Raw genomic sequence first — 15,603 nt, 5'->3', positions numbered from 1 at the left:
CCTCAATTAACCTTGTGCATGGGAGATGAATGCCTTAAGGGGCAGGACCCAGAAGGAAAATTTGCAGCAAGACTGTCCTCATTATTTCATTTCTGTGGGCTTGTTTTCTCAAAAGGAAACAAAATGTTTGACATGGTGCCTGGTACTAAAATGTGCTGACTATCCCAGCTACAGTTACCTTCATTATTCCTCACCTTGGCCAGATAATCATGGGGGTCAAATTTATTTTGGTGCTTACCTGTCTCTCCCTACTCAAATGATACAGTAAGGATCAAAACAGACCCCTCTGTGCCTTTGTATCACTGGCTTCTGTGCCCTGACTTCTGCTTTTCAGTAATCACCAGAGACAGTGAGAGGCTGTGAGAAACTCCTAGTTTTTCTTCTGTACAATGGAGAAAATAAATAACCCTTAGTACTGGTTGAGGATGGGTCAGGAATCAGATGGTTGAGTTCAGAGCCCAGCTCTATCAGTTACTATGTGACCTTAGACAAGTTATTTAACATCTCTGTGCCTCAACTTCTTCATCTGCAACATGAAACTGTTGTTGAGGATTACAAATACAGGAAAAGTTATATTCAATAAACATGAGTTATTATTTTTAACTTACAGTTCTTGTGATGATCATATGAAGTCATCACTGTGAAAGCCTTTTTTGTAAACTGTCAGATGGCAGGCAAATCTTTGATTGCTACATTAAACAGTCTTCGGGCACTGAGAAAGCAGCAGTTAACTCTAACTGAGAGAGGAATGGTCAGGAAATGGGCAGGTACCACTGGAGTGGAAGTCTAAATGATGAACAGCCATTTGGGGCAAAGAAAAAAGATTGGAAGTAATAGGATGAGCAGAGGTAAGCAAGAAGCTGATATATTTAGAAGATTAAGGGGGGGGGGGGCCCTGACAGACACGTATGCATACTAGTCTCAATACCCCTATACTGTTTGTACCCACACGGGGGTACAGTAGGCTGTATCTTATGCTGTGGCTCTGTGGTAATTTTCAAACTGAATGTGAGCAATGGCTGAGCTTCCTGAACCTCAGGGCTTTACCAGCTGGAGCCTGTCTGAACTATAAGCCTTTCAGCTATTGCCCAGGCCTGGTCTACACTTACTTAACCCCTGGACATGGGCAAATACCAGTAATAGTGTTGATTTCCTACTAAATACAAATGTGCTACAAGATGTTGCCTGGACCGTGGAAAGGAGAGTTAACACACAGGAGCCCAGGCTTTGGAATAAGCATGGACTCCTCAAATGGAAAATACTTTGGTATATGCAAAAAAAAAAAGTTCTTTTCTCCTTCCCTCCACAGAGGTTCTGTCTTCCGTACAACACTTTCATATGTATGTATTTTACAGAGTTTTTTTCATTTACTTTCATATGGCTTCACATATTCAGGAGTAACAACTCAGGAAAAATTTTTTTAACATAGAATTTAACATAAACACCAAGGTCTTTCCTTTCCTCTACTAGGAAAAGAGATTTTCTTGCCTGACAAACCCAGCCAGCCCTGTATAAACCCGAGAGAAAAAAATCAGCCAGAGCTAGGGTAAAGTAGTTGGCACAGCTGTTCCAATGCAAGCTCATGTCTTCCCAGAGTCCACAGTTTGATTTTTCAAAATTGCTACTGAAGGAGTTTGCCCAGAATGATTCCAACTTGATCTGGGACATGGCTTTATCATACAAACTCAACCTTTTTATAACTTAGAGAAAATCAATAACAGAAGGCCCATTAAGTAATTAACTCACAAACTCTGATGAGAACAAGTCCCAGCATTCAACTGCTGACAAGGCCTAATGATGAGGAAAAGAGAGCATTTCTGAAACCCTTTAGGTTAAGGGAATTTGACAGCGAGGGAGTTTCTGATAATTCATGAAATGCATTCTGAAGTCATCTAGAATGGAGGTTGCAATCTGCAGTGCTTGGGGATCTGCCCCCTTGTGTTCCTGGATATCACACAAAAGTTGCAGTCCTTCTTCTTCTACCAACATTTTGCAGTATTTGCTGGCTGAAAGAAAATCAAGCAAAGAACAACTTGTATTTTAAAAATACCCAAATTATACTATTTACCTTTCTGAAGAAAGAGTACAGAAAGTTCAAGCCCTTTGATCCAGGAATTAATAGAGAAAATCCATCAATTTCAGAGAACTATGTCAAAACAAATAATGCTTGCCTTGTGTGATAAACTTGTTACTTCCCATGGAGTCGATTCTGACTTGTAGTAACCCCACACAGGCAGAATAGAACTGCTCCATAGTTTTCACGGCTGTGACCTTTCAAAGGAGATCACCAGGCCTGTCTTCTAAGGCACCTGTGGGTGGGTTCCAACTGCCAACTTTTCAGCAAGTCATCAAGCACTTAATCATCTGTACCACCCAGAGACTCCACAGTGAGCTGACAGATGATCATTTTAGCATACTTACTTCCAGACAACACCATGCTTCAAAGAGCTTTAATCTTAGCTAAAAAGATGCAAATTTCTTTTAAATTACAATAATAATAATACACAAATACTTAGCTTCAGGCAGTATGTTGTACTAGATAACTTGAAAACATTGGTTGCTGGATAAAATATAATGAAAGTATCTTTAAATGCATAGTCAAGTATACAAAGTAAAGGAATTCCCCAGGAGCCAGAAACAGCAGAAAGCACCCAAATTATCATAACACAAATACATGTCAGCTAACCAGCAGTTGTCCTAAGGGAGAAAGGGATAGTAACCTGGGAGGTTAGTTGTCAACTTGAGAAGTTTGAAGTATGATCAGCACATAAAACTAGGCCCTTCTAAGGACTAGAATGGAGAACAGGGAAGACAAGGAGGCATCTTTGTCTTGGTCTGGGCTCTGGGTATATGTAAACAGGTGGGGGAGAAAAATCTTCCCTGAAAACTCAACCACAAGCCAAAGTGAGTATATGATTTGAACCTATGCTACCTGAATGTTCTGGGAATACCTGAGCTAAGAAATTAAGGTGAAAATTAGCCCATGCTCCGGGAAATCTCTGGAGTGCTCAGAAAATATGAGACTGTGCTAAAATAATTATTTATTGATCTATAATTTTATGCTTAGTTATACTATTATTTTATAATTGTGGTAAAATACACAAAAAAAATTGACCATTTTAATTTTTTTAAATTGTGATTTGGGTCAAAGTTTACAAAGCAAATTCACTTTCCATACAGCAGTTCACATACACTTTGTCTCTGACATTGATTACAATTTACCATAATGCAACAGCTCCCTCCCACTTCCTCCCCATAACCTCTTCCTGTGTCATTCCCTCCGTGCACTCCTGCCCCGAGCTGTCTGTGTATACACAGTCCTTCTATTCTCCCATGATTGTTCTCTCCAAGGAGTGTATTTACCTAGTGTAAATGTTCAGCGCATATGCTTGTCTTCTGTTTGGCTGGAAGCCACGGGAGTGGGTTCAATTTCAGACCTGAAGGGCAGCTAGGGGCCACAGTCTCAGTGGTTCCACCAGGCTCAATCAGACCAGCAAACCTGGTCCCTCTTTTTTTTTTTTCTCAAATGATTTTGAGTTTTGTTCCACATTGTTCTCCCTCTCTATCCAGGATCTCCTACATAGACACCCCCTCTTGACAATGGTAGCCTGGCACCATCTAGTTCTGATCTCATAGTTGTATAGGCTAAGGATCACATGGTGTACCAGTCGCTTGGATTGTTTCCATGAATCTTTGGTTTTCTTCATTCTTCTTTGCTCTGAATGAGGAGAGACTCATCATTTCATCTAGATGGCTGCTTGCAAGCTTTTAAGATCCCAGTCGCTACTCACCAAAGTAGGAGATGGAACAATGTTTTGTGTAGTGCGTTATACCAGTTGAGCTTGATGTCCATGTGACTATGATTCTGAGCCCACAGGTTCAACTGTTCACTCCCTCTGGGTAGCTGGCTGTGACCAAGAAGTGACTACAATCTTGTCCCTTGTCAGCTCTACTATATACCTGGGCATTATTATAGAACATACAAATATACTTGTAGAAACATTGTTTGCCAACCCTATACATGGTCTTAGGCACACTCCCCCCTGCATGTTGTTGTTGTTGTTATGTGCCGTCGAGTCGGCCCCGACTCATAGCAACCCCTCCTTGGGTTTCCAAGGCAGTATCACTACGGAAGTAGGATTGCCCAACCTTCCCCCCCTGCATAGACATACCTAATCATTCAGCCTGTCCACCCATCTATCCACCCGTATAGCCATGTTTGCCTTTACTGACAACGCAGTACTGTATGGGCAAAAGGGTTCATCTTTGTTGTCTGTACTTCCCATGTACCTTTCTATGCCTTCCTCTTCCTCAGTGCCACCATGTTGATCAGTCATATTTGGTACATTGCTCTTCTCTTCACCCAAATCAATACTTGTCTCTACCTATCTAACAGTGTTCTCTCCCCTCCCCTCCCACCCTAGGTAACCAAAAAAGAAAATTTCCTTCCATATATAAACCTTTTCTTGACTTTTTACAATAACTGACTAATACAGTATTTGTCCTTCTGTGATCGACTTATTTCACTTAGTATCATGTCCTCCAAGTTCATCCACATTAGGTGATGTTTTGCAGATTCTACGTTATTCTTTAGGGTTTCATAGTATTCCACTGTGTGTATGTACCATCGTTGGGTTATCCATTATTCTGTTGATGGGCACCTGGGTTGTTTCCATCTTCTGGCTACTGTAAATAGCGCTGCGATGAACATGGGTGTGCATATATCTGTCTTTTTCCTGGCTCTCACTCCTTTAAGATACATACCTAGTAATGGAATGGCTGTGTCAAATGGTATTTCTGATTCTAACTTTTTAAGGAATTGCCACACTGCTTTCCACAGTGGTTGTACCATTTTACAGTCCCACCAGCACTGTATGAGAGTCCCAATCTCTCCGCATCCTCACCAGCATTTATTATTTTCTGTCTTGTTGAACTTTGCTACTAGTGTTGGGGCCAGAGGGTATCTCATTGTTTTGATTTGCATCTCTCTGATGGCTAATAATTGTGAGCATTTCTTCATATGTTTGTTGGCTGCCTGAATTTCCTCCTTGGTGAAGTGTCTATTCATGACTTCTACCCATTTTTTAATTGGATTATTTGACTTTCTGTATTTGAAGTATTGCATTTTAGCCATTTTTAAGGGTAAAATTCAGTGGCATAAGTACAGATTCATGATGCTGTATAATCATTCCCACTATCAATTACCAGAACTTTTTTCATTATCCCAAACATGAACTCTGTACCACCCATTAAGTACTAACTCCCCCAGGCACTGATAACTTCTATTCAACTTTCTGTGTCTATGAATTTGCCTATTTTAGTCTTTTTTTTAAAAAAAAAAAACTTTTAAAACAGCAAATGTCATTTTGATGACTAAGGTGCACCCAAGCCGTGTTAGGTGTTCTTTTCAATTGCCTTACATGTGTGTGAAAGCTGGATAATGAAGAAAGAAGACAGAATTGATGTTTGAACTGTGGTGTTAGTGAAGAGTATTTAATACATGATGACTGTCAAAAGAACAAATCAGTCTTAGAAGAAATAAAACCAAAATATTCCTTAGAAGCAAGGATTGCAAAATTTCAACTTGCTTACTTTGGACATGTTGTTAGGAAAGACCAATCACTAGAAAAGGACATCATGCTCGGTGAAGTAGCCAATGAAAGTAAGGGAGACTCAATCAGATGGACTCACAAACAGCCATAACAATGGACTCAAACATACCAACTGTGGTATTAAGTTTATTGGATGTGGTGTAATCACCTCCATGGTGGAATCTGCTGTGAGCTAATCAGTTGAAGGGGAGCTGCCTTCAGGATGTGGCCTGACTCCAGTATATACAGAGAAGCTTTGGAAAAGGTCTCTAGCTTTTTGCTCAGTTTGGGATCCTGCATTTGGCTGATTCATCATCTCCAGTTCCAGGACTTGAACCAGTGGCCTACTGTGTTGCCTGCCAATCTTAGATTGTTGCCTTGGCAGCCTGTGAACCAACAATCTGCCATTTTACCTGCTGATCTTGCAGTCATCAGCCTCAGCAGCAAGCAGCTTAATGAGTCAGGAGAACCCTGAGCTTGCTCCAATGGGCATGGAACAAGAGGCAAAACTGAAGCCCAAGGCTGAGAAGCCTCCACTCAGCCCCTAAGCTGGCACTCTGAACTCGGACTTCTAGCCTTGTCTTCCCCTACAGCTGGCACTCAGAATTTGGACATCTAGCCTCCTAAACTGTAAGAGAATAAATTTATTTGTTAAAGCCACCCACTTGTATTTTTGTTATAGCAGCACTAGAGAACTGAGAAACCAATGATATGAAGGTGGTGCAGGAGCAGGCAACATTTTGTTCTGTTAAATGTTTAAGGCTGTCATGAATCGGACTGACTCCATGGCAACTGACAATACAGAGCTCAAGTAGAATAACACAATACCTGTCTTGTATAGTTTCTTTCACTTAGCATGTTTTCACTGTTCATCCATGTCAGAACATTCTTTTTATGGCTGAGTAATACTCCAGTGTACTCATGCACCAATTCTGTTTATCTATCCATCTGTTGATGGACATTTGGGTTTTGTCCTCCTTTTGGCTACTGTGAATAATGCTGCAATTAACATTTGCATACAAGTATCTGAGTCTCTCTTTTCAAGTCTTTGGGGTATATACCTAAGAGAGGAATTAACTCTATGTTTATCCTTGTGAGGAAGCATCAAAGTTTTCCACATTAGATGCACCATTTTACATTCCCACCAGCAATGCACAAGGACTCCAGTTTCTCCACATCTTCATCAATACATGTTATCTCCCATCCACATACATTCCCCCCACCCCCATTATGGCTATCCTAGTGTCTGTGTAGAGGAGCTCTGGTAGCATAGTGGCTAAGGCACTTGACTGATAACCAGAAGGCTGGCAGTTCAAACCCATCAGCCACTCCTCAGAAGGAAGATGGGGCAATCTACTTCATAGCGATACTGCCTCGGAAACCCAAGAAGGGGGCTATGAGTCGGGTGCAACTCAACGGCACATAACAATAAGAAGTGTCCGTGTCGAGGACCTGTGGTGGTATAGTGCCTAAGGCATTTGACTGTTAACCAGAAGGCTGGAGGTTCAAACCCACCAGCCACTCCTCAGAAGGAAGACTGAGCAATCTACTTTCAGAGAACCACCTTGGACACCCAAGGAGGGGTTGCCACGAGTTGGAACCAACTTGATTGCAGCGAGTTTTTTTTTGTTTGTTTGTTTAGTGTCTATGTAGTGGTATCTCCTTATGGTTTTGATTTGCATTTCACTGATGGTTAATGTGCTTATCGGCTATTTGTATATCTTAATTTGAGCAATGTCTATTCAAGTCCTTTCCCCATTTTTTAATTGAGTTGTTTGCTTTTTTGTTGAGGTGTAGGAATTCTTTATTCTGAAATTTAAACATTTATTAGATATGTGATTTCCAGTATTTTCTCTCATTTTTTATCTTTTCACTTTCTTGATAAAATCCTTTGATTTGTAAGTTTTTTTTATTTTCATGAAGTTCAGTTTGCTATCTTTCTTCTTCTGTTGTCTGCATTTTTGGCATCATATTTAAGATATCACTGGCAAATCAAAGGTCATGAATATTTTTCCCTATTTTTTTTTTTTCCTGAAAGTTTTATAGTTTTGCCTCTTAAATTTACTAGTTCTTTGATGCATTTTTTTTTTTTTTTCTAATATGGTGTAAGGTAAAGGGTCCAACTTCATTCTTTTACATGTAGATTTTTAGTTTTCTCAGTAATATTTGATGAAATAAATGGCCTTTCATCATTGAATGGTCTTGGTTCCACTGTGAAACATCAATTGACCATACATGTGAAGTTTTATTTTGGGACTTTCTGTTCTATTGCATGGATCTATGTATCTATCCTTATACCAGAACCACACTATTTCAATTACAGTAGCTTTGTAGTAAGTTTTGAAATCAGGAAGTGAGAGTACTCCAACTTTTTCCTTTTCAAGATTGTTCAGGCAATTCAGGGTACCTTGAAATTCCATACAAATTTTAGGATGTTTTTCTGAAAGGAAACACCACTGGGATTTTGCTAGGATTGCACCAAATAGGTAGATTGCTATTAAGTCTTCCAATTCATGAACACAGGATGACTTTCCATTGAAGTCTTCTTTAATTTCTTAAGCAATCTTTCATACTTTTCGAGGGACAAGCCTTTTACTTCCTTAAATTTATCACAAAATATTTTATCCTTTTCTGATGATATGGTAAATGGAATTTTCTTAATTTCCTTTTCAGATTTTTCATTGCAAATGTATAGAAATATCCCCACACAGTTTTTTGTTTGCTGTTGACTTTGTATCTTGCAACTTTGCTGAACTCATTTAATAGCACTACTAGATGTTTGTGATTTTATCAAAATGCTTTTTCTGCTTCAATTTTATTTTCCCTGCCTTCATACTTTTAATGTGCTAAGTCACATTGACTGATTTCCTTATGTTGAACCACCATTGCATTCCAGGGATAAATCTCACCTCACTGGGTCATTGTTGTTATGGGTTGATTTGTGTCCTGCAAAAAGATGGTCAGGTCCCACTATCTGGAAACTATGAATGTGATCTTCTTTGGAAATAGTGTCCTTGCAAATATAATTAATTATTAACATTAGCTCACACTGGAGTAGGGTGGGTCTTAACACAACATGACTGAAGTTCTTATTTAAAAAACCAGAAGATACCAGAGGGGAAACACACACACACATGGAAAGCACCATGGGAAGAAATTGGAGTGATGTATCTGCAAGCCAATGAACATTAACACAGGAGAGTTTCTTCCAGATACAGAGTTCTTGGTTGACAGTTTTTTTTTCTTTTAGCACTTTAAATATGTCACCCCACTGCTTTCCAGCCTCCATGGTTCTGGTGAGAAATAAACTGTTAATCTTACTGAGGATCCCTTGCATGTAATGAGTCACTTCTCTGGCTGCTTTCAAGATTTTCTTTTTCTCTGAGTTTTGACACTTTGAATATATTGTGTCTCTGTAGATCTCTGAGTTTACACTGCTTGAAGTGGGTAGAACATATTGCATGTGTATATTCATGTCTTTCATCAGATTTGGGATGTTTTTAGAAAGTATTTCTTCAGATATTTTTTCTGCCCCTTTCATTTTTGCTTCTTCTGGGACTCCTAAGATGTGTATGTTGGTCTACATGAAGGTGTCCCACAGGTCTCTAAGGTTTTGCTCATTTACCTTCATTCTTTTTTCTTTCTGTTCCTCAGACTGAATAATTGCAGTTGTTCTATCTTAAAGTTCACCAATCCTTTCTTCTGCCTGTTCAGGTCTGCTGCTGAACATCTCTAGTGAAATTTTCATTTCTGTTATTGTACTTTTCAGATCCAGAATTTCTGTTTCCTGTTTGTAATTTCTATTTATTTATATTCTCACTTTGTCCACAATTCCTTTTGATTTTTTTTAGTTCTTTGCCCACGTTTTCCTTTAGTTTGCTGAGCATATTTAATTAAGACAGTTGATTTAACACCTTTTACTAGTAATTCCAATGTTTAGGCTTCCATGGGATGGTTTCTGTCTAATTATTGTTTTTTTCCTGTGAATGAACCATACTTTCTTGTTTCAGTGTATGCTTTCAATTTTCTGAGAACTTGACATTCTCAGTATTACAATTACCTCTGAAAACCTGATTCTTCCACTCCAGAAGGATTGCTGATATTTTCTTGTTGAGGCTTCAACCACATTTTTGTGATACTTCCAAGCTGTTTTTGTATAGTGTATATTCCTTGTTTTGTTTAGTCACAGAAGTTTCTTGATATCTCTGCAGTCCGTCAGTGACCAGAAAAAGATCTGATTCCCCCACCCCCATGTATTCTGACCCTTTAAATCTTCCAAGAGATACTGTCAGGGGAAGCTGCTGCAGTGCTAAAGGGCTAAAACCAAAGAGGTAAGCATCTGTACTGATTCCTCAGAAACTGCTTATTGTTGTTGTTACGTGCTGTCAAGTTGGACCCGCTTCATAGCGAGCACTCCTTGGGTTTCCCAGGCAGTATCACTACGGAAGTAGATTGCCCAACCTTCCTTCCGACGAGTGGCTGGTGGGTTTGAACTGCCAGCCTTCTGGTTAGCAGTCAAGTGCCTTAGGCACTATGCTATCGAGCTCCTGCTTAACCAATCAAAATGCACACTCCTAAATTTTTAGAGAAGTTCCCCATTGCCCCCTTTGTCACCAGCTAGTCATTCCAGTAATATAGGCCATTGTCCTCACATCCATAGTGGGGACAAAGAAGTGGGATGGTGGTAGATTTCACAATTGATTAGTCAGTGCATCAAATCAATTTTTTTTTTTTTTTAATTTTTATTGTGATTTGGGTGAAAGTTTACAGAGCAAATTCACTTTCCATACAGCAAGCTCACATAACTTTGTCTCATGACATTGACTGCAATTGTCCACAATGCAACAGCTCCCCTCTCAATTCCTCCCAATAGGTACCTCTTCTCTGTGTCTTTCCCTCCCATGCACTCCTACCCCCCAAAGCTATCTCCCTGTGCACACACAGCCCTTCTATTCTGCCATGATTGATCTCTCCAGGAAGAGTATCTACCTAATCTCAATGTTCAGCTCATATGCCTGTCTTTTGTTTGGATGGAACCCACAAGAGTAGGTTCAATTTGAGACCTGAAGTGCAGCTAGGGGCCACAGTTTGAGTGGTTCCATCAGGCTCTATCAGACCAGCAAAGCTGGTCCCTCTTTTTCTTTTTAATGATTTTGAGTTTTGTTCCACATTGTTCTCCTACTCTATCCAGGATCTCCTACAGAGATACCCCTCTGAGTGATTGACAGTGGTAGTCAGGCACCTTCTAGTTCTTCTCATCTCATAGTCATATAGGCTGCGGATCACATGGTGTACCAGTCACTTGGACTAATTATTTCCATGCTGCTTTGGTTTTCTTCATTCTTTGCTCTGAACAAGGAAAGACACATTGTTGCTGCTTGCAAGCTTTTAAGATCCCAGTCCATACTCACCGAAGTAGGATATGGAACAATGTTTTTGTGTAGTATGTTATGCCAATTGAGCTTGATGTCCCCTGCAACTATAGTCCCCAGTCCACTGGTCCAATTATTGCTTCCTCCAGGTAGCTAGCTGTGGCCAAGAAGTGACTACCTTGTCCCTTGTCAGCTCTAGTATGTACCTGGGATTTCTTACAGAACATATCAATACACTTGTAGAAACATTGTTTGCCAACCTTGTACACAGTCACAGGCACACTCTCTGCAGAGATATACCTAATAGTTCAGCCTGTCCACCCATCTATCCATGTTTGCCTTCACTGACAGCACAGTACTATATGTGCAAAAAGGTTCATCTTTGTTATCTGTATCTCCCATACACCTCTCTATGTATCAAATCTATTCTTCCGAAGGTCTCTAAATTCAGGTGGGATATATCATGGTCATATTTGGGCTCTCATGGACTTGTTCTTCCTTGGAAGGAAGACTGGGCAATCTACTTCTGTAGAGATACTGCCTCAGAAACCCAAGGAGGGGTCACCATGAGTCAGAACCGACTCAACGGCAGTGAGTTTGGTTTGATTTGGTTGGACTTAATTTTCTTCAGCTTCAACTTGCATATGAGCTATTGATGGTATGTTATACAGTTGCCCCCTAGCCTTGTTCTGACTGTTGATAACTGAGCTTCTCCCATCATCTCTTGCCACAGATGTAGTCAGTTTGATTCATGTGTACTCTATCTGGCAAGATTTACATGTATAGTTGTTTAAAAGAGGTATTTGCAATGAATAAGTCATTGGCTGTACAAAATTCTATCGTGCAATCTCTTGGCATCATTTGTATCATGAAGGCCATATTTTCCAACTGCTGATGCTTCTTTGTTTCCAGTTTTGCATTAGAATTGCCAGAAATTATCAATACATCTTGATTACATGTTTGGTTAATTTCAGACTTCAGAAGTTGGGAAAATTTTTAACTTCTTCATCTTTGGCTTTAGTGATTGGTGTGTAAATTTAAATAATAGTTAATACTAACTGGTCTTACTTACAGATGTATAAAGATAATAACTGACAGCACTATACTTCAGATCTTTTTTTTAAATTGTGATTTGGGTGAAAATTTACAGAGCAAATTCACTTTCCATACAGCAGTTCACATATACTTTGTCTCATGACATTGACCACAATTTACCACAATGCAACAGCTACCCTCCCACTTCCTCCCGAAAGTTAGTTACCTCTTCCCTGTGTCCATCCCTCCATGCATTTTCAGAATAGATCTTGAGATGTTCTTTTTGATGATAAATGTGATGCCATTCCTTTGTCATTTTCAGCATACTAGACCATATGAGTGTCCAATTCAGAATGGCCAATTCCAGTCCATTTCAGCTCACTAATGCCTAGGATATCTTTATATGTTCCATTTCATTTTGGACAGCTTCCAGTTTTCCTAGATTCATACTCTATACATTCCACAGTCCAATTATTAATGGATATTTGCAGCTGTTTCTTCTCATTTTGAGTTGTGGCACATCAGAAAATGAAGGTCCCAAAAGCTTTACTCTAACCACGTCATGAACATCAACTCTACTCTGAGGAAGCAGCTCTTCCTGTCATATTCTGAGTACCTTCCAACGTGAGGGGCTCATCTTTCAGCACTATATTAGACAATGTTTCCCTGCTATTCATAGTAAGATTTTCAGTGGCCAGTTTTTTCAGAAGTTGAAAATATCACTGGCCATGTCATTCTTCCTAGTCTGTCTTAGTCTGGAAGTTCTGCTGAAATCTGTCCACTATGCATGATCCTGATGGTATTTGAAATTCTGGTGTCATATCTTCTAGCATCATAGCAACACACAAGCCACAGTATGACAAACTGTATGACAGACAAGTGGTGGGAATTTAGCAATAGCTATCAAATTATAAATATTTATAACCTTAAATTACTTAAACACTTGCAAAATCATGCATTTTATGCTTTTATAATACTGTAAGCCAAATATTCTTCTAAATGCTTTACAAATATTAAGTCACTTAATTCTCATAACAATCCTATAAAGTAGGTGTTATTATCCCACTTTACAGATCAGGAAACTAATGCACAGAGAGGTTAAGTAATTTGCCTAAATGTGTACCGCTAGCAAAAACTGGGAATAGAGCACTGATAGACTGGCTCCCTAGTCCATCACTTTATTTGCCACATTAGCTTCCACACTAAGATAGAGTAGGAAAAAGGGCCTGTGATTTATTTTTGAAACAAGTGGCCCATGAAATCTTTATGAATAGCAGTGGAAACTGTCTAATATAGATGGAAGATGAGACCCTCAGGCTGGAAGGCCCTCAAGAATTGTGAGGATAGCACAGGACTGGGCAGTGTTTAATTTTGTTGTACATGGTGTCACCATGAGTTGTAACTGATTTGACAGCACCTAACAACAAAACCTTTCTGTTTTCCCCAACCTCCACAACCCTGAGATCAGAAGAACTATATGGTTCCTGAATACCAACAGAAGAGGCCAGATAGAGCGGGAGAAAAATGTGGAATAAAACTCAAACTCATAAAAAGAAAACCAGGCTTACTAGTCAGAGACTGTGGAACCCTCAAGGCTATGGCCCTTCAAGCAGGAAACTGAATTCATCCATGTGGCTCAAGTTTCAGCCAAATGAAAGAGGGGCCTACATAGTGAACAATAAGACCAGGGAGGTGTTACTAGCACAAACTAATTAGAACAATCAACCACACAAGATCAAAATGGCAGCATTTGCCTAGAGATGAAACTCAGAAGGCAGGAAGGGATAGAAGAGAAGGATGAAGGGAAATGGTAAACATAGGGAGGAAGTGGGAAGAGGGCTGAAACATTGTGGGGATTGCAATCAATGTCACAAAACAAAATGTGTATAAATTGTTGAATGGAAAACCAATTTGGTCTATTACGCTTAACCTAAATCACAATGAAAAAAATTTGTTTATATATTTTATTGTATTCAATTTTATATGTATTTTATTCAATTAGGTTTTTACTCAATAAAGCAGTGTTTATAATCTAATTGTTGTCATACTTAAATGACTTGCTCATAAAAAGCTTACAACACTGCCTGGCAAACAGTAAGTATTCACCTAAATGTTACTTGCTTCTGTTGTCACTGTATATACTAAAGTCTCTTTCTGAGTCATTATGATTCACAGTTCTGCCAGTCTATTCATGTGCCAGTACAAAAAAGGCACTCACAGTACCTTTTTGTAATGTTATAATAAGTGTCAGAGCAAGCTCTTTAAAAACTCCCTTTTTTGGGGGGAAAGGGGCACGCACTAGTTTCTTATTTATTCTGCCTGATGTATTTTAAACAGTTTTCAGATCCCTCACCTCATACCCATTCACTGGAATTGTATTTTATCTACAAATTGACATTTGTAGCTATTTAAATATTTTAATCTACATACATATTTTATAAGTCTATTGATTATTCCAGGCTTTTCTTCATATAGGTGTCATTACTTGTTAAAGCCATTTTATGTATTTAATGGTTCCGTTGATGTTATGAATGTTATCTTTTCCATTGGTTATATTTTCTAATTATTGCCGGTATTATAAAACTATTGATTTTTACATATTTATTTTCTATCTAGCCAATATGGTAAAATTTTTTATTGCATTTTATTGAAATATAATTTATGTTAAGTGAAATACACAAAACCAAAGTGACATGGGTCAATGCATTTTTTTTCCCCAGTGTTCCCTCTCCTCCCTCCCACCTCTGGCAACCAACAAAGTTTCCTTGCATATATAAACCTTTCCTTGATCCTCCACAAAATGAACTAATGCTATATTTGTCCAATTTCATCTGTAAGCTAAATCACAATGAAAGAAATTTCTATTTATGTATTTTATTTTATATGTATTTTATTCAATTCTACATTATTCTTTAGTGCTGCATGCCATTCCATTATGTGTATGTACCATAGTTTGGTCATCCATTCTTCTGTTCTAAATCTTAGAGATAAGTCCCTTGCCAGATATGTAACTATCAGCAAATAAGAATTTGTTGCTGTCATTTTTGTTATATGCTTTTTCATGGTGTCGATTTCTTTGTTCCATATAATTTTCTATGCTGAGCTCGTTTTGTTTATCAATCATGTTACCACTTCCTTCATTGCTATTGTTTTAGTATTTGCTGAATAGTTATGCTGGTCCTCTTTTTCAATGTGAAGGTTTATCATTGTTCTTTGAGGTTACCCTGTGATTTATAGTTTTCTTCCCAAATTTAGAACAGTCCGTTCTATCTTGTAGTTGTCTTGACTTCCTTATCATTTAGAAGTTCTGTAATGACACAGTTTTTTCCCTCTTTTTGGTTTATAGTTGTCCTCATTTGTCAATTGATGTCTTTGGTTCCCTATTTACAATCCTGCAGGCTTCTTTAATTTGGATACTTCCATAGCTGGGTTGGTTTCTGGGTTATATCATCATGTGTGTTAATGGTCAGTTGTTGTTGGCTGTTGCTGCTTCTCTGTCCAAAGGACACCCTTTAACATCTCTTGTAAACTTGGTCTGATTTTAACAAATTCCCTTAATTTCTGCTTACCTGGAAATGTCCTAATTTCATCATATTTGAGGGACA

General features: G+C 38.8%; 1 protein-coding gene across 1 annotated transcript in view; it reads right to left on the bottom strand.

Moving 5' to 3' along the window:
- Positions 1-1,827: 1,827 nt before the first annotated feature.
- ZYG11A (zyg-11 family member A, cell cycle regulator) overlaps positions 1,828-15,603 on the bottom strand; it is a 137,956-nt gene continuing 124,180 nt past the window's right edge. The window contains exon 14 of the mRNA XM_007945960.1: positions 1,828-2,006. Within this exon, the coding sequence (XP_007944151.1) occupies positions 1,828-2,006 (179 nt within the window). The remainder of the gene's footprint in view (positions 2,007-15,603) is intronic.

Source organism: Orycteropus afer, unplaced genomic scaffold (genome assembly GCF_000298275.1).
Source record: "Orycteropus afer afer isolate SDZICR_OR568_19922 unplaced genomic scaffold, OryAfe1.0 scaffold00145, whole genome shotgun sequence".
NCBI lineage: Eukaryota > Metazoa > Chordata > Mammalia > Tubulidentata > Orycteropodidae > Orycteropus > Orycteropus afer.
This window is presented reverse-complemented; position numbering and strand designations above follow the sequence as displayed.